Genomic DNA, 27,033 nt, shown 5'->3' with positions numbered 1-27,033 from the left:
GATCATGTTGTCATTTTCTATTATGTCCTTGTGTCATGAATTTGTTTTCAATTTCATGTTAAAATGGGCCCACCATTTCCACTTTGTGAGGTCATTCAGCACCCTCCTTTTGCTCCTTTAACATCTCTCTCAGTATCACTTGGAAATATTTGAAATGGCATGAGCTTGTCCTCACATTCCTATTAGCTGTAAATCTGGAGCCCCGACGTGAACCTAACCATTGAGCAGAACACCTCTCCACTACCTGTGTAACACTGGGTAGGCCCCTTAACCTCTTGGTTTTCTTAAGTCCTCAGTTGTAAAAATGTGAGGGTGCTATGGATTTATATTTGGGGCACGACAAGGTCGAGAGGAGTGTGTCTTTTCCTTTATTCTTCCAAACTGGAATGTCTTCCCTCTCTTCCGCATGGGTCCAAATCTCACTTGTCCTTCAGGCCGACTGCCAAGGAGCCTTCCCTGATTCCCCAGGCCACACAAATCTCTGCCTCTTAGGGTCAGTGCCATACAACCTAGCTGTCTCTTACGTTAATCTTGTCTCTCAAGCCAAACTCAGAATATGGGTCTCTCTTGCCCTCCCGTGGCCCCTGCGGCTGTGCCAGCCCACCGGCACGCCCCACGTGGGGTGTCTACTAGACTAGGGCATGGGTGGGGAGGCCCAGGGGTGAGGGGCGAGGCAGAGTACCTTTGCCTCTACCCTGTTCTCCTCCACAAAACTGCCCCTCCTCCTCAAGCCTGCCCCTCAAGTCAAAGGTTCCATATATGACGTCACTGGGTAGTGATGCCCTCACAGGCGTTCTCAGGGTTTCCATGGCAGCATAACTGTGCAAACGGGCTGCACTCAGAGAAACTTCGCTACCCGTTCTCCACCAGATACCGATCTTTTTGGCTGTCTGTGTGAGAATGTGTGACCGGGTAGTGTCTGTGTACTCTAACCTGTGCTCTGTTCCCTGGGTGGGCAGTGCAGCAGGTACACCCAGACAGGGCAACTCTACAGGCGGTGTGATATACACACAACCTCACCCGGCTGGCGCATGTTCCTGTGGGGGTTGCCAACTACGTACAGCTGAGCACTTTCCCCCCAGATGTAAGTAATACCAGTGACCTGGGACGCCTTCAGGGACGCACAGTTCTCACTGCTGAGGACAAGTGAAAGCTCATCCCTGGACAAGTGTGCGGGACGGTTCTGAGCTTTATAAATATAGCCTTACCCTTTGGGCTACAGGATGCTTCCATTCAGACCCTTTCCTGATTGGCCTCTTAACAAAAGACAAGCGCGTTTTTGTTGGCAAATTGCAAATGGAGCGGTTTGAGGAAGAGGGCCACTCTTGAACCGCACCTTCAAACCCAGGCACCACTGTGCTATCATGTAGACATCTATATCGGTCCCCTCAGACACATCCCTTACCGAGTTGCTGAGTACTAGGGGTGAGGGTGTTGCCATATTGATGGGAAGACCGTAAGAACGAAGGGGGGGGCGGTGATGAAGTGCTAATAAGACTGGAGGGCTGAGGAGATGGTGTCCCAGGAGGCTAGGTTGATGTGAGCCTAGACTTGGTACCCAGAACCCGGTTCTGAGTCTCCTGATCACTCTGCCTCAGTATTTGGCCTTGTTCTAATCGACATAAAAGTATTAGACAGCTAGAGTTCAGTGTGGTTGAAATAGGCAGTATAAATGGGGCCCAAGAGGGGTTGCCAAGGTGGGCGGGGTTCTTAACCAATTTATATTAGATTATTTTTTTCCAAAACTTGAAAGACATTTCCATGAAAGCCCCAGAAGTGACACACTGCAAGAAATGTTTTCTCTGCTGTGGAAGGGAGAGATGGAGAGGATCATGATTGCAATTACTTTCGGGTTCTACTGTTTTCCCTGGGAACGGTGAAGAGACTTCCTCATGTGCTGCAGCCCTAGGCTCTAGGGATTGCTTTTGCAGCCAGTGTCCCTTCTCTAGGGACTCATAGAGATGATGCGCCAAGGCTGTGTTTTGGACGTCAAGTAGATTAAAAGGTCTTCAGCCAGAAACTGGGAGAGACATGAGAGAGGGAAATTCTGGCAGGAGACTGTGCACAGCAGAAGTGACTGATCAGTTCTGATTTTCTTTGCAGCAGCAGTGGCTCCCGCTTCTCATCCTACACCTGGTCATTACCATGTCCTGTACCGCAGGTGTGGAGAAACGCAGTTGGGCTGGCATGGGGAGACATACTGCCTGGTTGGTGGCTACCGGCTCTACGGGGATGTTCCTTTGGCCACGCCAGCTAAGGTAGAAGCAGAGAAGCCAGTCCCCAGACGTGCTCCGAAGAGAAAGCACTCTCTGGAATGGTCGGACGAAGACCTGGGTTGCCCCAGACCCAAAATCCGGCGATTGGAGCTTTCAAGCAGCACAGGAATACAAGGTGCTTTGATTGTCAAGCAGGGTGGCCCAACCTCTGGGCACATCGCCTCTGCAAGAGCCACAGTAAACGAATGTCCCATATTTGCTTTTTCAAGGTGGCAGCAGGGAGTCCCCTCCTAAAGAAGGTTCTCTCTCATTGCCACACTATCCAAGGTTGCCACACATGTTCCTTCCTGTGGGCCTCATCAGGCTAAGGGCAGAGCTGTCTCTTTGCTTCTCTGAGTCGCACCATATGGTCTTAGTAACACCTCTTCACCCTGTTGACCATGTTTTTCACGGGGGCTGCTGCTGAGACTTTATCTCATCCTTTCATGGTGGAGAGAGAGAGGATTCTAATGAATTTTACTTCCAGGGGAGAGGGGCGTGTTATGATTATGTTGTCATTTTCTATTATGTCCTTTTGTCATGAATTTATTTTCAATTTCATGTTAAAATGGGCCCACCATCCCCACTTAGTGAGGTCATTCAGCACCCTCATTTTGCACCTTCAACATCTCTCTCAGTATCACTTGGAAATGTTTGAAATGGCATGAGCTTGTCCTCACATTCCTATCAGCTGTAAATCCGGAGCCCCTCCATGAACCTAACCATTGAGCAGAACACCTCTCCACTACCTGTGTAACACTGGGTAGGCCCCTTAACCTCTTGGTCTTTTTAAGTCCATAGTTATAAAAATGTGAAGGTGCTATGAATTTATATTTGGGGCGGGACAAGGTAGAGAAGAGTGTGTCTTTGCTTTTGTTCTTCCAAACTGGAATGTCTTCCCTCTCTTCCCCATGGAAGATGCTCCTTTGGCCTCGCCAGCCAAGGTGGAAGCAGAGAAGCCAGTCCCCAGACGTGCTCCGAAGAGAAAGCACTCTCTGGAAATGCCGGACGAAGACCTGGGTTGCTCCAGGCCCAAAATCCGGCAACTGTAGCATGGTGGCAGGAGGCGGACCCCACAGAATCTTGCAGGTGAGTCATCCTGAAGAGAAGGCAATGGTTTAAATGCCTAAGGCAGCGAATGCCTCTTCCTGCACTGACACCCCCCGCCCCCCACTGCCCACTGCCACAGATTAGAACCTGCATCGTTTTGTCTGAGCCTTCCCCAGCCAGGAGCCTCCTTCTATACTAAATGGCCATAAGCCAGGAGCCTCAGAAACTGAGGTTTGTAATGAGAGTCTGCCCTGAACACCCCAGGGCTGAAGCTGGCCTGGAAGAAACCCTGACGTTCCTCTGCTTAATCCTCAGGGACCCCTTTGTGAGCTGAAGAAAGAAAAGTCTAGAAAAAACGGATACCTGGGAGGGGAAGATGGCGGAAGAGTAAGACGCGGAGATCACCTTCCTCCCCACAGATACACCAGAAATACCTCTACACGTGGAACAACTCCTACAGAACACCTACTGAACGCTGGCAGAAGACCTCAGACCTCCCAAAAGGCAAGAAACTCCCCACATACCTGGGTAGGGCCAAAGAAAAAACGAAAAAACAGAGACAAAAGAATAGGGACGGGACCTGCACCAGTGCGAGGGAGCTGTGAAGGAGGAAAGGATTCCACACACTAGGAAGCTCCCTCGCGGGAGGAGAGTGCACGTGGCGGAGGGGGGAAGCTTAGGAGCCGCGGAGGAGAGCACAGCCACAGGGGTGCGGAGGGAAAGCGGAGAGATTCCCGCACAGAGGATAGGTGCCAACTGGCGCTCACCAGCCCGAGAGGTTTGTCTGCTCAGCCGCGGGGGTGGGCGGGGCTGCAAGCTGAGGATCGGGCTTTAGTCGGAGCGCAGGGAGAGGACTGGGGTTGGTGGCGTGAACATAGCCTGAAGGGGTTAGTGCACCACGGCTAGCCGGGAGGGAGTCCGGGAAAAGAGCTGGAGCTGCCGAAGAGGCAAGAGACATTTTCTTCCCTCTTTGTTTCCTACTGCGCGAGGAGAGGGGATTAAGAGCGCTGCTTAAAGGAGCTCCAGAGACGGGCGCGAGTCGTGGCTAAAAGCGCGGACCCCAGAGACGGGCGTGAGACGCTAAGGCTGCTGCTGCCGCCACCAAGAAGGCTGTGTGCGAGCACAGGTCACTATCCACACCCCGCTTCCGCGGAGCCTGTGCAGCCCGCCACTGCCAGGTTCCCGGGATCCAGGGACAACTTCCCCGGGAGAACGCACGGTGATCCTCAGGCTGGTGCAAAGTCACGCCGGCCCGTGGCGCCGCAGGCTCGCCCCGCACTCCGTGCCCCGCACTCCGTGCCCCCCCCCTCCCCCCGGCCTGAGTGAGCCAGAGCCCCCGAATCAGCGGCTCCTTTAACCCCGTCTTGTCTGAGTGAAAAACAGACGCCCTCCAGCGACCTACACGCAGAGGCGGGGCCAAATCCAAAGCTGAGCCCCTGGGAGCGGTGCAAACAAAGAACAGAAAGGGAAATCTCTCCCAGCAGCCTCAGAAGCAGCGGATTAAAGCTCCACAATCAACTTGATGTACCCCGCATCTGTGGAATACATGAATAGACAACGAATCATCCCAAATTGAGCAGGTGGACTTTGAGAGCAAGATTTATCATTTTTTTCCCCTTTACCTCTTTTTGTGAGTGTGTATGTGTATGCTTCTCTGTGAGATTTTGCCTGTATAGCTCTGCTTCCACCATTTGTTCTAGGGTTCTGTTTTTTAAAAAATTTTTTTCTTAATAACTATTTTTATTTTAATAACTTTATTTTACATTACTTTATCTTCTTTCTTTCTTTCTTTCTCTCTTTCTTTCTTTCTTACTTTCTTTCTCTTTCTTTCTTTCTTTCTTTCCTTCCTTCCTTCCTTCATTCTTTCCTTCCCTCATTTAGACAAAGAATCATCCCAAATTGAGGAGGTGGACTTTGAGAGCAAGATTTATGATTTTTTTCCCCTATTCCTCTTTTTGTGAGTTTGTAAGTGTATGCTTCTGTATGAGATTTTGTCTGTATAGCTTTGCTTCCACCATTTATCCAAAGGTTCTATCCGTTCGTTTTTTTTTCTTAATAAGTAATTTTTAATTTAATAGCTTTATTATATTTTACTTTATTTTACTTTATCTTCTTTGTTTCTTTCCTTTTTCCTTCCTTCCCTCCTCCCTTCCTTCCTTCCTCCCACCGTCCCTCCCTCCCTCCATCCTTTCTTTCTTTCCTTCTTTCCTTCTTTTCTTCTTTCTTTCTTCCTTCCTTCCTTCCTTAAATTAAATTCAATATAGATATTTAAATTTAAGGTAAAACTAAATTATAATTTGAAATTATATGTGGAGTTTTATTTCCTAAAGAATATTTTGGAAATTTCAACTCCTATTTTAGCTTATATTTTCAGAGAAGGTATTTGGTCCAAATGAAGAATATCTTCAATTATTGTTCTTCTATTGCAAGCAAAAAAGGATTTATACTTCTTTTCATGAAGTATGGTTGTTTGAGAACAGAAGGATAAATATTTTATATTTTTAGAAACAACAGTCAGTCTACTGATATTCTTAATGAGTTTTAATAAATCTGAATGCTTCTTATCATCTACTCTTTAGCTGGTACCTGAGGAGTTGTATACCTCCGGGAAGATATGTGCTCCAGACCCGTAAATATGCAGTTCACAGAGCCCACCACCAGAGGACAATAATGAAGTAAAATCTTGAAACCATGTAGTGAAAATAGTGGGAGTTTAAATAAAAGCAACATTTCACAGTATGCTTTTCTGACCAATGTTATATCTAATAACCTAATGGATTATATGTACATGGATTCTGAAAAGTCAGCAGCACACTTCGCTGGTCAATTTCTATGATAAGGGGAACGGAATTTGAGTGTAGAAAAACAGTATACTTACATCTTAAAATTCCACCCCTACAGAATCTACTCACTATTGAAAACTGGTAAGAATAATAGCTTTCTGTGTCTCAGTGACCAGTTAACATTTTCAAGAGTAGAATTTATCTTCCTATGATGCTCAAATACACAGGGAAAATGCATATCTAGGACAGTGGATAAACTCTATATGACATGAGAAAATAGTTATTCAAATGGAAAAAGTATAAGATCTACAAGGCACAGTTTTATATGCATTAGTGTGGATATATACGTAAAGAAGCTCTAAGAAACATAAAAATCACTTCCAGGAAGTAATTTTAGGTAGAAGAGAATTAACATGGATGAGGAAGAAAAGAGAGTTGGTTTTAAAATGGTTTCATTTACTTGTTTTTTTGTTTGTTTATTTATTTGGTCTTTGGAATATAAGAAAACGGTGGCTTTCAGATCAGTATCCCAGTGGACCAAAGGGACCGAGGTCTATCCTGGAGCCCGGCCATTGTTTGACTATCTTGTAATAATACTGGTGAAATACAACCAAATCATTTGAACTATAAGCATCCTCTCTGACAATAAACTTAAGACACCAACATTATATATTAAAGAAAGTAAAGAGAGAATACTGTTTTCTTTAGAGAGAAAATACAGACCCTGGACCAAATCAATAATGTCAGCAAACCTCATGGGTATAAAATATTCTGCTGCCTATCATTTAGAACATGCCTCTACAAGAGGGAAACTGGGCGATCATTTCCCCAGATTTTATGTTTAATCCAAATATTTTAGATAAGAGGCATCTCTAGTAAAACATTGTATTATTGATTCTTTCCAATATGATAGCTCACAGGAGTTCCTCTTTCCTTCTCAAATACATATGGGGAAATGGAGGTGGGTGGGGGTTAGAGGAAGTATCTAAATAGAGCATAATAATCAACAGTGTGTTTTTTAAAAATAGAAATTTCTATTCAAATTGTTTCCAGAGACAGAAACACACAGAGACAATTCCATGTGACAAGAGTGAAAGAGACCAGAGTGATGCAGCTGCAAATCAAAAAACTGCCAACTCCAGTGACTGATGGCCACCACCAGAATCTGGTTAAGACAAAGAAGGATCCTCCCTCCCCTTGAGGCGTCAGAAAGAACATGGTCCTCTCAACACTTTGAGTTTGAACTTCTGGCCTCTAGAGCTGTGATAAAATAAATTTCTGTTCTTTTAAGCTAACAAGTTTGTGGTATCTTGTTATGGTAGCCCTAGAGATGACAGTATTTGATTCCTGAGCTGGCAACTGTATGTTGATTATGTAATGACTATTCCAAGATAATCAACAGACACAAAGATAAAGGCAAAACTGAGACTAAGCCCAGTTCTTTTTATTCCCAGAATAATAAATGATTTTTTAATTAATTTAGATCTCTTTGTCTAACCCCTCTGCTTTTCAGAAGAGTATGTGGGACCAATCAAGTATTAATATGTTATACTTTCATTTTAATTCATCTCAAATTATTTCTAATTCCCCTTACGAGTTCTTACTTGACCCATGAATTATTTAGGAATATATTCTTTAATTTCCATTTGTGATTTTCAACAAATTTCTTTCTGTTAACGATTTCTTATTGCATTCTGTTGTCATCTGAGAGCACTCTTCGTATGGTTTATATCCTTTGAAATGTACTGAAATTTGTTTTATGCTCTAGCATATAGTATATCCATGTGCATTTGAAAAGAATGTATCTTCTGATGCTGTTGGGTGGAATGTTTTTTAGATGGCTGTTAGGTCTACTTGATTGATAATGCTGTTCAAGGTTTTTATTTTCTTGTTGATTTTCTGTCTGTGCTGCTATTGAAAGAAGGGTTTTAAAGTATACGACTATTATTGTAGAACTGTCTGTTTCTCTTTTCTGTTGTGTCGATTTTGCTTCATTGTATTTTGAAGTCCTGTTGTTACGTGCATATAAGTTTATAATTATTATGCATTCTAGATGGAATAATCATTTTATCATTTTAAAATGTCTTTGTCTCTGGTAAAAATTTTCGTCTTAAAATGTAATTTTTTTCTGATATTTTCTTAGCCACTCCGGTTTTGTTGTTGTTGTTTTGTTTTGTTTTTACTGTTATGGTATATCTATTCCAACCCTTTTACACTTCACCTATATATTTTCTTTTTTTTTTTTTTAACATCTTTATTGGGGTATAATTGCTTTACAAAGGTGTGTTAGTTTCCGCTTTATAACAAAGTGAATCAGTTACACACATACATATGTTCCCATATCTCTTCCGGCTTGCGTCTCCCTCCCTCCCACCCTCCCTATCCAACCCCTCCAGGCGGTCACAAAGCACCGAGCTGATATCTCTGTGCTATGCGGCTGCTTCCACTAGTTATCTACCTTACGTTTGTTAGTGTATATATGTCTATGCGTCTCTCTCGCTTTGTCACAGCTTACCCTTCCCCCTCCCCATATCCTCAAGTTCGTTCTCTAGTAGGTCTCTGTCTTTATTCCTGTCTTACCCCCAGGTTCTTCATGACATTTTTTTTCTTAAATTCCATATATATGTGTTAGCATACGGTATTTGTCTTTCTCTTTCTGACTTACTTCACTCTGTATGACAGACTCTAGGTCTATCCACCTCATTACAAATAGCTGAATTTCATTTCTTTTTATGGCTGAGTAATATTCCATTGTATATATGTGCCACATCTTCTTTATCCATTCATCAGATTACGGGCACTTAGGTTGTTTCCATCTCCGGGCTATTGTAAATAGAGCTGCAATGAACATTTTGGTCCATGACTCTTTTTGAATTTTGGTTTTCTCAGGGTGTATGCCCAGGAGTGGGATTGCTGGGTCATATGGTAGTTCTATTTGTAGTTTTTAAAGGAACCTCCATAGTGTTCTCCACAGTGGCTGAACCAATTCACATTCCCACCAGCAGTGAAAGAGTGTTCCCTTTTCTCCACACCCTCTCCAGCATTTGTTTCTAGATTTTTTGATGATGGCCATTCTGACTGGTGTGAGATGTGTAATACCAAGAATGAACTGCAATGTAGACTATGTAATGTAAACAGATGTAAACTATGGACTCTGAATGATTATGATGTGTTAGTGTATGTTAAACAGGTGTAATAAATGAACCACTCTGGTCGGGGGATGCTGAGAATAGGGGAGGCTATGCATGTGCAGGGGCAGTGAGTATAAGGGAAATTCCTGTACCTTACCCACAACTTTGCTGTGAACCTCAAACTGCTCTTTTAAAAAGTATAAATAAATAATAAAAGAGAAATCATATCCTTCAAGAACAACGAAGTGGAGGAAGAAGGGGTACGTCTCCGTCAGAGAATTATTAGCATTGCTTTCCCTTCTACTTAGAGCTCTAAGGCATTAGGGCCATATGCTACAAACAACATTCAAACCAAAATAACAAATGAAAGATTACCACTACTACGATGAGAAAATGGATCTGTTGAGATGGGGCAGGGTGCTGAATATATCTACTTCCTTTCCCTGATGGTTCAAAACACTGCTAACTCCCTGCCACATCCTGGTAGAGAGGCTGGATTCACACACTTTCCAAACCGTAAAATCTAGAAATACATATTCCAACAGAACCTTAACTAGATATAAAATTACTCTACAATCAAGCAAATTGGAGGTAGTATGGAATTCATTTTTAAATTGGCTTTTGGCTGAATATAAAAATCAGCAGTTTAAAGGCCCAGAATAATTTTCAGCAACTAAGGCTTACGCATAACTTAAGAAACTCATTAGCTTCTTAAATTCTTAAATTTTCAGAGCCTGTGAAAGCAGTATAGCCTGGCTATATATTTCAACCAACACTCAAAGCACGTAACACCAGGTAGCATCAGAAAATTTTTTAAGAAATTGATAAAATGCCTCAGCTGCCTGCTGGAGCAGAGGGAGGAAACAGAGCAGAAAAAAACAAAGGACAAATACAACCAACAACAAAAGCAGTCATCTCACAAACTTTTAGCTGAAGGCCTCCCTCCGGATTCTTGCATGATTTCCCCCTTTACCTGATTCCTTTTAGATGTAAACATTTATATGGTGATCCTACGGTAAAGTTTTATGTGAGTCACCACTTTGTTCTATATGTCAAACAACCTAGTGCCTTCCACATATTCTTCTCCTGTAACTCAGAGCAGAACAAGACAGGAAACCTGTACTCTCTCAAGAGACAAGACTCTGCCAACGTAGGCCAACTTCCTGAGAAGATGAGGGTTCCCATCTTTTTAACTTGCTGGTAAATTATTTTAAAGGCAGACTTATTTTGTTCTTTGTTTGTTTTGACGGGACACCTAAGTCAGCTTGAAATTACCTTTGATTTCAAACTCAAGACTAAACTTTATCAGACAGAACAGGAATCTGCCCAGTTCTGCCACTTGCTAACCAGGTAACATTGGGAAAGTAACAGTAACTGAGTGTTTGCTACTAAAGCACCGTTCAAACTGCTTTACTTAGATTCATCCATTTAATCCTCAAAAAGACCCTTTGAGGGGAGACCCAAGGAGACAAAGTAACTGTGTGAGAGAACAAGTAACCCACTCAAGATCACAGAGCTGGTAAGACAAAGAACTAGGATTAAAGCAAGGTAACCTTTTTGCCAGAGCCTGTACTCTTAACCACTTTACTGGTGGGTTTAAAATTTTTTTAATGTAACCCACTATAAGAAATATGTTCTACAGGGCTTCCCTGGTGGCGCAGTGGTTGAGAGTCTGCCTGCCGATGCAGGGCACACGGGTTCGTGCCCTGGTCCGGGAAGATCCGACATGCCGCGGAGCCGGCTAGGCCCGTGAGCCATGGCCGCTGAGCCTGCGCGTCCGGAGCCTGTGCTCCGCAACGGGAGAGGCCACAACTGTGAGAGGCCCGTGTACCGCAAGGAAAAAAAAAAAAAAAAAAAAGAAATATGTTCTACAACACAACCCAATACATATATATTTTATCAATTAAGACTCACCTGTAAAAAAAAAAAAAAAAAAAAAAGACTCACCTGTAACTTGAGAGTCTTTGTTATATGTATAATTGAAACCAAATTTTATGAAAATATACTTATTCATTTTATGCAGTACACTGGTATTTTTCTACTGTATTTTATTGTTTAAAATTCCTTGTCAATCCTCACCAAACTGATTTCAACTTCCACTGAGACTCATGACCTGAACTTTGAAAAACAAGGTACTACATTTCTTTTTACCACCATGGGAATTTTGTGAGGATTAAATATGATAATGTGTACAAACCTTTAGCACAATGCCTGACACAGACTGTGCACCCAGTGCGTGATAGTGATTATTACTGATCTTGTAAATTAGCAGTAAGTAAGGGAGGCAAGGACACTTAGGGGGAAAACCTGACTGGAGTATAGGTGAATTTATGGCCTGTTGGCATCTTTCCCGGGCAGTGAGATAGGGAATTTCCCCAGTATTTTCAATTTATATTGTAATGGAAATCCACATTTAGAAAGAGACCTGGCTTGTAGCTAACTCTGATTTCCTCTTCTTCACTATAAAGGGCAATTTACAAGTTGCTATGCCTCTCTGCTGGAACCCTCAGTAGACCCAATTTTTGCATTTATGTTCCCATCCCGCACTACTCTGGACACTATGAGCTTTACGAAATTGGTCTTCAGCTGGGGAGGTGCACTCATTTCCTATTGATGCTTTAGTAATTACCACTACCTTAGTGGCTTAAAACAACACACACTTATTATCTTACAATTCTAGGGCTCACAAATCTGAACCAGATCTTACTGGGCTAAAAGCCTTTCTGCTGGCTCTGGGAGACAATCCCTTTATGTTTTCCAGCTTCTTTTTAGATGCCAGTATTCCTTGGCTCTTCTTCCATCTTCAAAGCCTGCAACAGCAGGTTGACTCCTTCTCACATCAAATCACTCTAACTCTGACACGGATTCTTCTTCCCTGAATCTTCTGCCTTCATCTTCCATCTATAAAGGATCCTTGTGATTACACTGGGTCTACCTGATAATCCAGAATAAGTTCCCTATTTTAATATCTTTGATTTAGTCACATCGGCAGAGTCCCTTTTGCCATGTAAGGTAACATTCAGAGGCTCTGGTGATTAGGATGTGGACATTTGGAGGGGGAAGAGGGTCAACTATTCTGCCCAACACAGGAGACAAACCTTACAAAATAGCAAATAAGATTTAACAACAATAACACATAACATTTATTGGACATTTACCATACAGTAGGCATTGTGCTGAGTGCTTTACCTGCTAACTCATTTCCTTGTTGAGAAACCAAGGCTCCAAAAGATCAGAGAGTGTCAAACCTAGGTGTGCCTGACTTCAAAGTTCATGCTCTCAACCACTTGACTACATAATTAGGTACTAGATGTGTGTACAGTTAGTGGTTTGCAACTTCTCCCCAGCAAGTACTCCTTTTTCTCTTTCCCCGCAAGAACCATATTTTGAAAAATTCTGTATGTTAACTTTTTTCATTAACCAAAGATAATTCTAACAGCTGATAGCTTTGAGCTAACCTCTTTGCCTCTTTGGATTTATATAGTTCCAGCCAAATAATGCAACTTAATATTTTATTTAACATATTTTGGCATCATTTTGGGATACTGAAGCATAACCCACTTTCTAGATGCCTAGGAGTTCAGAGAAGAAGGAAATCAATGGGGATGGGTGGAGCAGTCAGAAGAAATAGGGTCTGACTTCAGTCTCAAAGAAGCACAAATTTCACATAGACTAGAGAAGAGAGAAGATCATGAATGAGAAGTGAGAACAAGTACATGTAGGAATGAGACATAGGGAGCTTGTTAGGAGAACTGGACAAAAGAAATTAAAGAAGAATAAATAAAACACTGAGGCTTTGAAAGATAGGTAAATAAGGTTAAATTTAACCAGACAGGAAAATGCAGAAGCTGGAAAATTTCTGAGCAGGAGCCCTTGGGCTTGGGGAGATTAATCGGCTAGAACAAAGAGCATGAAAGGAGGAAGTGAGAGACTGGCAATTGTAATTCACCTTCCAGGAGGGAAATTGGTGGCTGGGAGGCATAGAAAGGGGTAGAGACTAACTTTTCACTATACCCCTTTTGATTCTTCTAAATTTTATACAATGTACATGTATGAACTAATGTCATATATAGATACACATATGTAATGTATATAATGTATAAGTAACATATAGAAGCAGACATGTATGTACGACTATCATTACTGACCCAAAATACCATATAATAAAACTACACATCTACTTTTAGCACACTTAAGAATTAAGGATAAACCACTCCTCAGTTGTACTCTGCACCCTGCAACGCCTGGCCTGAGTAGAGCAACTTCAGCAATTTTCTCATTGGTTTAAAAAATTGATCCTTTAGTCTCTGTCTACCTACCTCATCCTAAGCATCAACTCCAGGTTGGGCTGGTGCCCAAGCAATTATATACTGCTCTTACATGTTTGCCCAACTCGAACGAGAACCTACTTCAGAACTGACTCAGAAATCTCACAGGATGTTGCCATTCACCCCCAGGATCAATGATCAATAAGAGAGTTATAAGGTCTATACCTCCTGACCCAGCTCAAGGTCCTGACTCAGACAACGCCTGCTAGCTGGCCTCATCCCCACATGAGGAGCCCCTCATCCCCTAGGCTCCACTTCATCACCAGTGTATTGGCATCAATATTTATCTTTTCAAAAGAAATTGTTTACCTCATAAATCAATAGCTATCCTGTTGTTATCAGTTGTTTTGTTTTTAAGAGCTAATTAATGAAATAACTTCATCAACGATTTTGTGGGAAGATGTTGAACCTTTGTACTTTCTGAATAATCTATGTTTTATTTGTAGTGTTAGAAAGCTCAGCAGTGAAAGCAAGTAACCCATAATGCCCAGGCACACAACCTGCTGCATTAGCGCTCTGAGCAGTAACTGAGACAAATGGAGGACTACAGAATTATTCTAATGTTTTGAGGTTTAGGGAGAGTTGCATTAGAAAACAATTCCTTCATCATACTGTGACTTCATTACATTCAAAGCCATAGTGGCTAGCTCTTATAGTTTAGAAGTTATACATGAAGATGACATAAATAAATACAAGATACAGCAGGCAGAGGAGAGAGATAATAAACCAAAACTGACTGACACAGCTAGATCCTAAAAGCCAGCTTGGTTACTCTTTGAACATGTTGCCAATTTTCATCTGTAAGATAACACGCTATATTGTATGAATGAAAGTGTTACATCTAATTATTTGATCTGCCTGTCTTACGTTAGTTACTGGAGAAATATTTATTGAGCTCCACACAGATGAGTAATTTTAGAAACCATGTTAGTAGGGAAACATCCAAGGGTGGAATAAGTGCTAAGCCTCTAAAAACTGTTCTCTCTTTTCTGAAAACTCCTGGAAGGCAGGAAATACCCTGTGTTTTTCTATATGTGCCTTGTGCAGTGCTCACCCTCAAATGACACTAAACTAGAACAAAGAAAACCTTAAAGAAGAGCCATGATTCAAAACTAAAATTAATTAGTATGTCACAGTTCATAAAGTACTTCCCTTACGGATGAGGAAAGCAAGTTTCAGTAAGGATAAGCAATGCAGGTACGAAAATAGAGACTGGGGTTAAAACCAAACATGATCTTGTTAACGTGTTTTTATATGTGTGATTAAGGCCAAGCCTTTGCCCATCTACCCACAAATTATAGGTAAGATGTTACAAACTCATATTATGGAACCTGACTCTTAAAACATTTTATTGCCCAGAGTGTAGTGAGGTACAGACTTCATTCACCATGCTATTGCTTCTTTGCAACATACACACCCACCAGTTGTCCTGGTGGGACATGGTTCTCATTCTTGGATTTTGTAGCCCTCTCTAAAATGTACCAAAAACTCTCTGGAAACAACGAAAAATGATTCTCTCCTTTGAACTGACCTTCCGATCACCTCTTTCTGTAAGTTTTTCTCAATCATTTACACTCTACAAAATAATAGTGATTAAATTCCTCGTTCACTAACTCTCTGGTAACTTCCATACTTCAGCATGAATATAATTGAACCTTTTTACTGTGTTTCTGTTAAATATTTGCGTGCATAAACATATGTACACTCTGCTACGTTTCCAATGATAGCTTCTTAATAACTGAGATATTTCAGGCATTTAATTCAGATGTATGCACCATTTGAGTACTCACTAAATAAAAATATATACAATGCTTTTATTCTAATAAGTTCATTACCTCATCACAAAGCAAATATAAAGAAAGCTGCAAATTTATGATATTCGGCTCTAACTTTTACATGTATAGGTCCTGGTTTTACTGTGATTCTAGGATACTATATCGTGTACCTCATTAATAAGGGCCCTCTGATAAACCTGAAATAAACCATCTGGTTTACTCCCAGTTCTATCACCTTTTACTTGTAATACTTGAAGCTAGTCAATCTACTCTTAGACTTAGTTTCCCCATCTTTAAAATGGGAATTGTTGGGGAGAACACTTACCACCATCCCCTCATTCCACGTATTTTCTTCCAGGAGGAGTTCTTTCACTGGAATAACGTACCCAGGCTCTCGCTGTACCATCCACTCCCCTTCCTTCATCAGGCCAGTACTCCTTCCTAGGGGAAGAGAAGTATCTTACCTGACTTGTAGGTTTGGTAACATAGTAGCTTATCTTTTTTCTTCCCTTTCTCTTTGGAATCTTCCTGTCTTTATAATATCATTTATTAGCCCCATCATATCTCAATAGAGATAATAATTACAACACAAGCTTGTCTTAATGATATTGTATTTGGTTGAATGTAAAACATTTTTATGTGTGAGAAGTTAGTATTTCAATTTTAATACTTCTTTCATCTATTTCATAATAAGTTTTTAAAGAAGATTGATATATTCATTCAATCAGATGACTAAGTTTTCACTAAGTCTACTAAAAGGAATAAACTTAAGTTAATACCTAATTATGCTTGAAATCAAATATCTTCCATCCAACATATTCAGTTGTACGTGGTTTCTTTAATAATACTTTAATTTTCTAAATAGGTGAAAGAATATATTACTTCTACTTAGACTACAGTCTAAGAGTTTAGAGATACAGTTTAGACTCAGAGAGTTATCAGAATATTGGCTGCAAAGATTTTTTAAAATCCTGTACTTTTGTCATAATAGATGTCATAATATTATTATTACTATTTACCTTTGTGAACTATAATGATTTTTAAACATGAACGTGTAACTGTGAAAACACAAAAACTTGAAATGAGCACACTAGAGAATTCTGCATGCTTTTCACCCAAGAATTGCAGTCTTCTACTGACCATAACATCCTTCCACAGTCTAAGGTGATAGTAGGTGTATTATTGTCACTTTCATTGTCCTAGGCACTGTTGAACAAAACAGATACGGTCCATGTCTGCATAGAGATCACATTTGAAACAACAGCATGGCTACACAGTTTTTAAGTCATTTTTCACTATTCATAACCCAGCCTTGACAATCATAAAGTTGATAATTCTCACTTAGACTAAAATTGGCAAGGCCCACATATTTTACTTTGAGAAAGAAAACTAATACTTATTGGGTATAATCTTATGCACATTATCCTATTTAATTCTCCTAACACCCTTAAGAAAAGTATTATTTTCACTATTTAATAGTTGAAGGAAATGAGACTCACTGAGATTACAAAATACCAAAGAGGTCATGCACATAGATTAATGAAGAAGGAGACTTTTAACTCTATTGGGTGCCGAAGCCCCATATTTTTCTGCTAGCATCAGATCAGTTAATGCCAATTATATTCCAATTCCAAGTTGTTATTATAATAAGGAAGATTTCTAAACGATAAAAATGATGTATATAAAGACTTAAATCATCATGATGTATATAAAGACTTTAGTCATCACTTTTGTAGACAGCAGTGTAGAGCTTATTTATTCTGTAGATAGCAATGTAGAGCTTTTGTCCCATACTACACACCAAAGAGCCATTCTCATCATAGACAGTCAATAAATGCCGAATTAAAATGTTCATATGTAAAAGAAAAAGCAAATTATAGCCAATGGAGTTACTTCCATAAAGTTTAAATGATTCCTAACAGACACTATTATTAAAGAGACACATCAACACTTTAAGATTGCTAGACTGAACTCCTTTAAAAGATATCCTTGCTCACGTATAAAATAACTCTTAATATAAAAGTGTGTTGAGTGGTGCCAAATCATTCACACTCCATCTCTCAGTACTCTATTACTTCATGAGAACAGCTGAACTGATTCAGAATACAGCAACATAATTTCCTTTGTTCAATTGCTGGCTATGCCTCTGAATAGCTGTGGGACCTTACACAAGTAATTAACATCTCTGTGCCTCAGTTTCTACATCTGCGAAGTTAGAGTCATAAAAGCATCTATTGCACAGTGTTGGTGTCCTAAGTGAGTGACTCTATGGAAATTGCTTAGAAGAGTCCCTGACACGTAGCAAGCATTATATAAGTGTTAGGTTGTTTTTTTAAAAAATTAATAAATTTATTTATTTATTGGCTGCATTGTGTCTTCGTTGCTGTGCGCGGTTTTTCTCTAGTTGCGGCGAGCAGGCACTACTCTTTGTTGTGGTGTGTGGGCTTCTCATTGCGGTGGTTTCTCTTTGCTGTGGAGCACAGGCTCTAGGCACGTGGGCTGCAGTAGTTGTGGCACGTGGGCTCAGTAGTTGTGGCTTGCAGGCTCTAGAGAGCTGGCTCAGTAGTTGTAGTGCACGAGCTTAGTTGCTCCACAGCATATGGGATCTTCCCGCACCAGGGCTTGAACCCGTGCCCCCTGCATTCGCAGGCGGATTCTTAACCTATAAGTCTTAGCTATTATTGCTGTTGTCGATATTGTTGTTGTTGTTGCTGTTTTAGAAATTCAGTACCTCATGTCCATATCCCCGTAATCCACAAAGGACTTGAAGGGGGATATTATGGCCAACCAGAATCTCTTCCTCAGGAGTTCTGGGCTATGAAAAAGAACCTACACCATAGCTAAGTCCCTAGAGAAGTTAGAGGAGCCAGTTCTTTAACTGAAATGCAGACAGTGAGGGCTCCATAGAGCATTCATAATAACTGCTCTATGAATCTGCCAATGTCCTCTATCCAAAGATCACCAGGAACACATCTGCAGTTCTATAAATCTGGGTTTACTGACTCATTGCAAGCAGAAGTTATGTGTACCATGAAGAATCAGGACATCTCAGTAAGAGGATGTTAGAAATAATTTATTATAGGATTTGGACTTCTTGTAGGTGATTCTGTGGAGCATTCAAGGAAACGGGTATCTTCCCTGCATTGGATGCTGTCTGGAAGCAGGAGTGATTCTCTGATCAGGTATCTCAATAATTTATATCTAGACAGTGAGAATAATGAAATTGAGATAAAGCTATAATTGGTAAAGAAGAAGCAGGCACTTATTATTAGCCAGGAAAGGGCAATGTTTGCTCATTTTTGTGGTTTGAACAATGTTTTTACCTCTGTCTGTTCAAACATGATAATGAAGTGGTCTTATTTTTTCTTGCTCCACTACAGTGACAAAATAGTCCTGTCTGACGTTGATGTTCTATGAAAGTGTTTATATTGAACAGGAGAATGCCACAGATTCATTGGGAGTGCCAGGCCAGCTCCCAGCTAATAAGGGCTGCTTTTCTCTTTCTTAAACTGGATAAGAATGTTTTGCTTGAAGGGCAGAGCTGGCCAGGAAAATAACTATTATTATTATTATTTACATAGATTGACAGGTTTATAACTTATAAAGTTCTTTTATATTCATTGTATAACTTGAGTCTCTCAGAACAATCCTGGGAGACAGGTAGGCTATAGGGCCTCCACATCGCACAACTCTAGGGGGCCCATTCATAACGTATTCCACGTGAATGGCACCTCCCCAGTGTGAACAGTGTCCTTGGCAGGAGTTGTGCAACAAGGTTTCCCTGGCAGGGCAGACATTTCTATTCCTTTTTACAATTATAAAAATTAAGTCAAAGAAGCTTCCTGAGTGTTCCTTAGTTCCCAATAAACCTTAGAGTTCTCTCTGGCAACCTGTTCAGCTGCTGACATTGGACCCCTGCTTCAGTCATGTTTCCGATTCCAAATTGCACAAGCCGGCGCTGTTATGACCTAGACCAGTGGTCCCCAACCTTTTTGGCACCAGGGACCGGTTTTGTGAAACACAATTTTTCCCCGGACTGGGTGGGGCGGATGGCGAGCGATGGGGAGCGATGGGGAGCAGCAGATGAAGTTCCTCTCGCTTGCCAGCCGCTCACCGCCTGATGTGCGGCCTAGTTCCTAACAGGCTGCACACCGGTACCAGTCTGCGGCCCGGGGGTTGGGGACTCCTGACCTACACTATATTGGCTACTACAATAAGAAAAGCTCTGCCTTCTTCTACAACTTGGTCTATACTTGCCCAAAAAAGGATACTAAAAAGGGTACTGAACTTATAATCTCTTTCATATAGCCACTGCCTAAAGCAGAAAAAAAAAAAAAAAAAAGTGTGGCTTTGTCTGTGTGTGTGTGTGTGTGTGTGTGTGTGTGTGTGTGTGTGTATTGCCTAAAAAATATATCTTAGTATATTTTGCTTACAAGCTAGGAGTGACAGCTGGAGAAAATGATTTTGAGTTCTGAAGACATTTGAAAAAGCAAAATATCCTGCTTAATTCAGGAGCTAAAATTTTTAAATGCAGACTGAGCTACTGGTAACATACCTTTCCACACTCTTGGAAACCTGCCAATTAAAATGTCAAAAGAAAATGGAATTTCCCATGAAATGTCCATTAATAATAAATTTTTGTCCATCACTGTCTTTTTGTAGCTGGGAAATTCCCTCTTGCTACTAAATTCCTCTCCTGAGACATCATATAAAGTGAAACTGAAAATGTAATACCCTAGTGACACAGCAAGCAGTTCCCAGAAAGAATATGAGCTTTAATTCAAATAGATTTGTGCAGGAATCATGTCTCTGTAGTTTAAAAACTCTATGACTTTGGGCAGTTTGCCTTACCTCTCTTCATTAAATTACCATGCAGGCTTCTTTCTCCTAATTTCTGAGTGTGCCCTGGACTTCCCTACCAGAACATTTATCACACTCTACTGTAATTGTATGCTTAGGTTCTATCTCCCTTAGAACACTAAAAGCATTTTAAGGACAGAGACCATGTGTCTTTTGTTATCCCTGTATTTCCAGCACCTAGCATTATGGCACATAATATTTGTTAAGTTTGTTTGCTGTCTTAGGGAAGGTGAACTGGAGATCTGAAGAATCAGGAAGCCTTACTTCTCCTTTACATACCTTTTTATAATTCTTGTGGTTCTTTGTTATGGCAGTCCCTGGAAACTAATACACCCAGGTACAACTTTTTAAAACTTTTTATTTGGAGATAATAATAGACTCACAGGAAGTTGTAAAAATAATACAGAGTGGTCCCACATATCCTTCACCCATTTTCCCCCAATGGTTACCAGATGCTTTCAGACCAAAAAATAGAAAAAATTAGAATATGAGATGTTTTAAATTCTTGCATTTGCACTTTTTTAAGGGGTTTATTTTTCAACTTTTCTGTCTTGTTTCTAATTTTAAAGACTATGAGATATATCCCCTCTTTTTTTGGATTTCCTTCCCATTTTCACCACAGAGCATTGAGTAGAGTTCCTTGAGCTATATACAGTAGGTTCTCATTAGTTATCTATTTTATACATAGTAGCAATAGTGTATATCTGTCAATTCCAATCTCGCAATTCATCTCACCCACCCCCCCACTTCCTGCCTTGGTGTTCATACGTTTGTTCTCTACGTCTGTGTCTCTATTTCTGCTTTGCAAATAAGATCATCTATACCATTTTTCTAGATTCCACATATAAACGTTAATATATGATATTTGTTTTTCTCTTTCTGACTTACTTCACTCTTTATGACAGTCTCTGGCTCCATCCACGTCTCTACAAATGACCCAGTTTCATTCCTTTTTATGGCTGAATAATATTCCACTGTATATATATACCACATCTTCTTTATCCATTCCTCTGTCCATGGACATTATATGTATACATATAGCTGATTCACTTTGCTGTACAGTAGAAATTAACACAACATTGTAAAGCAACTATACTCCAATAAAAATTAATTTTTAAAAAAATTACAAAAATAAATAAATATAAAGAACTTACAGGAATAAAAGGCATTGAAGTTAAAAAAACAAGCAAAACAAAAAAACAGACTATGAGAGATTTCAAGCATGCCATTTCAAGCTACCGTGTCCCTAAAATAGCACATGCAGATATAAATAACCTTTATTATCAGTAAATGGAAAGTATGACTTAATATGATTCTACAGAATTTTGAATAGATGAATTCAACATATAGGTGTGAGGCTTGTTTTTTACCCTAATTTGCATAATTATTCTCATGTTTTTTGTTTCTCATTTAGTTGATGTAGTTTAGCATCAGTATTCTTTAGGTTTCCTGTCATTAGCCATTCATTATAGGCATTAATTAAACAATGTACATATCACTAAGAATACATATTTTTTAAGCTGTATAATGGTGAAACTATCATGAAAGCTAAAGTTTGAGGTTGTGATAAAAAAATTGAAGCCAGGTATTTAGAAGGTCTGCAATAAAAAGTATCTTAGCATTTAAATAAGTTTAGAAGCACTGAAATACAGGAATCAGCAGATCAATATTATACTATCTATCTTGAAAAGAAATGAAAGAAGGTGTGTGGAAAAACAGCACTCTCATTTGTCTGCAGAAAAAGAAAACTGGAACAACCTCAGTGAAGGTCAATTCAACAATACAAACCAAAATTACAAATGAACATAACTCTTTTGTCCAGCAGTTCAGCTTCTAGGACATATATATGGATACACTTACACATGTATGAAATGACATATGTAATGATTACTTATTGCAGCATAATTTGTAATAGTAAATATGTGGAAACAAGCTAAGTGTCCACCAATAAGGGGTAAATTATGGCATATCCATCATTTAAAAAAAAAAAAAGTTGAGAAAGCTTTTTATGTATTTGTATGGAAAGATATCTAAAATAGATTACTAAGTGAAAGACAAGCAAGGTGAACAGTATATACTGTAATACTAATTAAATAAAAGTAAGAGACATAATATACACCCACATATATTATTTATTTTGTATTTAAACCTATTAACCTTTTATTGAAGTATAACATATATATACACAGAAAAGTGCACATTGTGTAACCTCAAAGAATTTTCATAACTGAACATACCCATGTAACTGGCACCAAGAGTCTAGGTCCTAGATCAAGAAACAGAACATTTCTATCACCCCAGAGGCCTCATCCTGTCCCTTCTAGTCACTATGACCACTCTACAAGAGCAGACATTATCCTGATTTCTAAAAGCATAGGCTAGTTTTGCTTACTTTTGTACTTAATAGGAATTGACTCATAAAATGTATACTCTTCTGTGTCTGGCTTTTTCATCCAGTATTGTATTTGTGCAATTCATCAATATTGCACACTGCTCAATATCATTGCTGTTTAGTATCCCACTGTGTAAAAAAATGGGCCACAAATCATTTACTCATTCTACTATGTATGGATATTTGGGTAATTTCCAGTTTGAAGCTATTATAAATAGCACTACTATGAACTTTCTAGTATATGCATATGCATGTCCATATACCTAGGCAAGGAATTGCTGAGGATCTGCATATCTACAATTTTAATAGTACTGCCATACAGTTTGCAAAACTGATTGTACCAATTGACACTCCCACCAGCAATGTACAAGAGCTCCAATTGTTACAAAACCTCACCCACACTTGCTATATTCTGTCCTTTTAATTTTAGTTATTCTTGTATTTGTGTAGTGATATTGCACTGTGGTTTTAACTTGTAGTTCTCTAATGACTGATGATGTCGAGCACCTTTTCACATTCATTTACTATTTGCTATTTAGATATACCTTTGTGTGAAGTATCTAGGTGTTTTGCCTAATTTTCTATTGAATTATCTGTCTGTTACACTTTTAAATTTTGAACCATGTGAATACTAATTTTTAAAAATTTTAAAGTAATGTGATTAAAAATATACATAAATTTCAGAGTGCTCTATGCTGCATGTTCTCTCCTTCGAGGTTTATAATACACGAGTATTTCAGAAGCTCTAAAAAGTCTTAGAATTTTCACCACACAACAGTTGGAGAAACGCTGTTTCCATTCTTCTCTAATTTTTAGTTTTCATGGAATTAATAATTGCTTCCGTTTTTTACTTGCTTATATTTTATAAGTTCTCTCTCGAATTTTATCACGTATTTCATTAGATCAAACATCTATCAATGTAACTACCCAAATACTCAAAACTAGTAATCTAAATAAATTCAATTACACTAACCAGTCTTTCTTCTTGGAGTCTGCCATCTTCCTTCTCCGGTGAAAACGATTGCTCTCTAATTCTGCCACATATCTTTCACCCTGGCATTTCCCTTCACATTCTCCTGGTCCTTTTTTCTGGATCCCATGTCTTTCTCTTTCTTGTCTTGCTCTCATGTTTTGTTGGAGCACATCCTCTAGTAACTTTCCCTTAAAAAAAAAAAAAAAGGTGGATGGATGGATGGAAAATAAATGTTTTCATCCTTGTATATGTGAAAATGTTTTTATTCTACTCTTACTCTTGATGGATAGTTTGACTATAGGATTCTAGGTTGGAAAGTATTGTCTTACAAAACTTGAAATTTCACTGCAGTGTTTTAGCATAAAAGTGTTATTGTTGAGAAACCCAATGCCATTCTAATTCTCATCCGTTTATTCCTGCTTCTTCCCTCTGAAAACTTTTAGAATCCTCTCTTTATTCTTAGTGTTCTGATCCTTTTAATGGTCTGCTTTAACATAGGTCCTTTTTCAGTCATTGTGGGTAGCTGGTGGGTCCTTTAACTATGAACATCTTTGTCTTTTGGTCCTGGAAGAAATTCTTGAATTATTATTTTGATCATTTCCTCCCTTCTTAATTTTTGTTCTCTTTCTCTAGAATTCTTAGTTTGTAAACTGACTGCATGAATGAATGAATGGGAAAAGTTTTCTGAGCACTTTTTGTAGCAAAAAGCTTATTAAGGAATGAACCACAGATTATCAGACCATATCTTTAAAGCTAAGTATTTTATTTTAAATTATCAAATTTTAAAACACACTCTTTCATTACAGCTTCCATTTATTGTAAAATGTAACACTGCTACTCTCATTTCAGGCAATACAAAAATACAGGAAGCACTGATTTTCTGTAGGCAGAAATCCCTGATTGAAGTCAGGCATTCCCTATTACTTTTGCTTTAGAATTCATTAAATGCCTAGCATGGACTTGGTATTGTGTATAATATTTGCACCACACTTTGCAAAATAGCCATTTCAGGTGTAGAAAAGTGTTTGTTTAAGGTAAAAAGATCTTTGGAGTCTTTTTTGGCTGGCATTAAACACCGCATTCTTCCCAGATCTATAAGAAAGAAATGTTTGCAGTCTCACCTGGAATCAAGGGAGCGGCTCTCTCAAGGTTACTTTTCAATCTCTGTCTGTAATTATGCATGTCAGGAGAGAAAAAAAAAAAAAAAGTCAGAAAACTACGTCCCTAGTAGAGAAGCACTCAACAGGAACTAAACATCTGAACGTTTAGACAGGATTAAACTCTGACAGGGCTTATCAGCCACCCCCACACGACTGAAGTAGTTGGAAGTGAGGTTAGATTGGAGCCCAGATAAGCAAGTGAATCTACACCCCTACCTGACTCACCGGGCTGAGGAGTGCGGAGCCCTAGTAAGTCACCACCGCACGTCCTCAAAGGGCTTTCCGCGCAGGCTTGGAGTCAGGAAATGGCAGCTGCCACACCCACCCCACTACCTCTGTCTGGTGTTTGGTGACTCCCGGAAGACGCGCCGAGGGGACCAGGGGAGATTCCTCCCGGGTGGGAGGGTCCGCTGCCTGGGTGTGGAGCTGCGAAGAGGAAATTTCCCCAAAAGAAAACCTTTCCAACCTAGTGGGTTGGGTGGAGAGAAGACAAATTGAGCGCCCCTGCCTCACTTCCCCACTCCCAAGCCCCCGCCCGAGCCCCGCCGGTGTGGCACACGTCGCCTGGGCGCCACAAGGCAGGGATCTCGGGCCTCAGGCCGAGGCCGGAGCCTTGCTGGGAGGATCGCGGGCCAGTGGCCTCATCCCCGCCTTGGCATCCGCCGCTGACGTCGCCTGAGAAGTCTGAGGAGGGAGGAGCTCCGAAAGGCGGGCTCGGGTGGCAGGCAGCGCCTGGGAGGGCCAGGTCGGAGAGAGGAAGCTCCTGCCCTGTGCGCCCCGCCGCCGCAGAGTTGACCAGTCTCTAAAAGAGAAGAGTCCGCTCCGGCTCCGGATAAGCAGCGGCTTGGCGTGGGCTGCGCGGAGAATGGACGGCCTCGTGACCTCATGTCCGGCAGGCTGTACGGCCTGCCGACGCGGCTCGCGCAGGGGGTGGAGCCGCGGCAGCGGCGGGCACTTCCGGAATCGACCGGCTGCCTGAGTGCTCGCGACACCCGCTACCATGAACGAGGAGGCCATCTGCAGCGTCCTGCTCACCATCCCGTACTACAAGCTCGCCGACTTGCGCTACCTGAGCCGCGGCGCGTCCGGCACCGTGTCTTCTGCTCGCCACGCAGACTGGCGCGTTCGGGTGGCGGTGAAACACGTGCACATTCACACCCCGCTGCTCGACAGTTAGGGCGCCCTGGCGGCTCCACCGCGGAGCCCCGAAATCTGCGTTCCCCACGCCACTGGCTCTAAGCCCCGGCAAGCGGGCTCTGAAGCCCAAGCGACGGTGACCACTTGGGATCGGCCGCACACCTCGTCACCTCTAGGCAGCCGTTCAACGCTTGGGCTAACATGGTGGGGAGAGCAGGCTTCTCTGGAGATGCAGCAATCACGCTTCGTTTCACTGCCCTCTCCTTTTTTTCTTACTCCTGGGCCTCCTTTCTCCAGACACCAAAAATCAGCGATCACAGCCCAACTCTAAAGGTCCTCTTTATTGAAATTGGGTTCTGTTTGCTTTGTTTTTCCCTTTTTTTTTTTTGAAGTCGAATTCTAGGGCTGCAGTGCCCAATAGGTAGCTCTTAGCCACAGGTGGCTATTACTTTTTCTTTTTAAGTGGCTATTAGAAAATTTCAAATTGTATGTGTGGTTCACATTATATTTTTATTGAACAGCACTGCTGTAGAGTCTGGGACGTTTTGGTTTGGGCTTTTTGTTGTTTTTGGTTTACACATGTAGGCATGAAAGTTTAGATATCAAACTCAATTTAGTTTCTCCTCTTACCGTCACAGGGAAGGAAGCCTGTCTCTAGAGGAAACTTGTATTATCTTTGCTAACAATAAACGGAAATCAGAAAGCTGTTAAATGACCAAAACTTTTGAATGTCTCTCCCATCCTGAACAAGTTTAGTGCAATGTCCAGATTTCAAGGGAAGGCTAGATTAGTTCCTGTTTCCAGAAAAACCTTTCAACCATATATATTAATCAGTGAGTCTAGTCACTAGCCTTGTGTATTTTCCTTCCAATAGGAATTTAACTAGGCCCTGCATTCAATTCTTAGTGAATTAACATCCATGATTGCAACATTCTCCTCTCCTCCCCCTCTATCTAAAGTGAAAATACATCATGCTAGATGCCTGATTAGCCAGAGGCCGTCAGTATCCAATAGCAGATAAATTCCTCAGCTTCAGCCCTGCTAATGGTATTGACTTTCATCTGCCTGTGGCTTTTACTTGCTCTCTTGCGATCAGGCTTGGATGGGCTAGATCTCACAGTAACTTTGAGACACCTCTAGAAATTGTTCCCGCTTTTTGTGTACCATAATCCTGATTTAGTGATATACA

At 40.8% G+C, this 27,033-nt stretch overlaps 1 protein-coding gene and 1 long non-coding RNA gene across 6 annotated transcripts; one reads left to right on the top strand and one right to left on the bottom strand.

Moving 5' to 3' along the window:
* Nucleotides 1-1,698: 1,698 nt before the first annotated feature.
* On the bottom strand, nucleotides 1,699-26,134 carry LOC149747018 (uncharacterized). Of its 4 annotated transcripts, XR_016388483.1 has the most exons (6): nucleotides 24,933-25,940; nucleotides 24,669-24,715; nucleotides 23,548-23,735; nucleotides 21,071-21,236; nucleotides 15,648-15,763; nucleotides 1,699-3,354 (listed from the first exon to the last, which is right to left on the bottom strand). XR_016388483.1 is itself a non-coding variant. In XM_089898974.1 (5 exons), exon 1 carries the CDS (start codon nucleotides 25,743-25,745, stop codon nucleotides 25,302-25,304), a length of 444 nt encoding a protein of 147 aa, XP_089755100.1. In that variant the 5' UTR covers nucleotides 25,746-26,134; the 3' UTR covers nucleotides 12,346-15,763; nucleotides 21,071-21,236; nucleotides 23,548-23,735; nucleotides 24,669-24,715; nucleotides 24,933-25,301. The 4 variants fall into 4 exon arrangements, 2 of the variants coding, with proteins under 2 accessions (XP_089755100.1, XP_089755102.1); XR_016388482.1 differs by lacking the exon at nucleotides 1,699-3,354 and adding an exon at nucleotides 8,458-11,133 and having other exon boundaries at nucleotides 11,167-15,763; nucleotides 24,669-24,976; XM_089898974.1 differs by lacking the exon at nucleotides 1,699-3,354 and having other exon boundaries at nucleotides 12,346-15,763; nucleotides 24,933-26,134.
* On the top strand, nucleotides 3,046-7,135 carry LOC149747019 (uncharacterized). 2 transcript variants are annotated; one of them, XR_016388485.1, is made up of 4 exons: nucleotides 3,046-3,344; nucleotides 3,621-4,524; nucleotides 4,790-4,885; nucleotides 5,885-7,134. It is a non-coding gene; the product is annotated as an uncharacterized LOC149747019 (long non-coding RNA). The 2 variants fall into 2 exon arrangements; XR_016388486.1 differs by having other exon boundaries at nucleotides 3,047-3,344; nucleotides 3,621-4,431; nucleotides 5,885-7,135.
* Nucleotides 26,135-27,033: the final 899 nt, after the last annotated feature.

The sequence above is a fragment of the Delphinapterus leucas genome, chromosome 17 (assembly GCF_059928025.1).
Source record: "Delphinapterus leucas isolate spDelLeu-1000000601 "Yukka" chromosome 17, BTC_Dleu_Yukka2, whole genome shotgun sequence".
Taxonomy (NCBI): domain Eukaryota; kingdom Metazoa; phylum Chordata; class Mammalia; order Artiodactyla; family Monodontidae; genus Delphinapterus; species Delphinapterus leucas.
The sequence above is the reverse complement of the archived record's forward strand: the minus strand, read 5'-3'. Positions and strand labels throughout refer to the sequence as shown.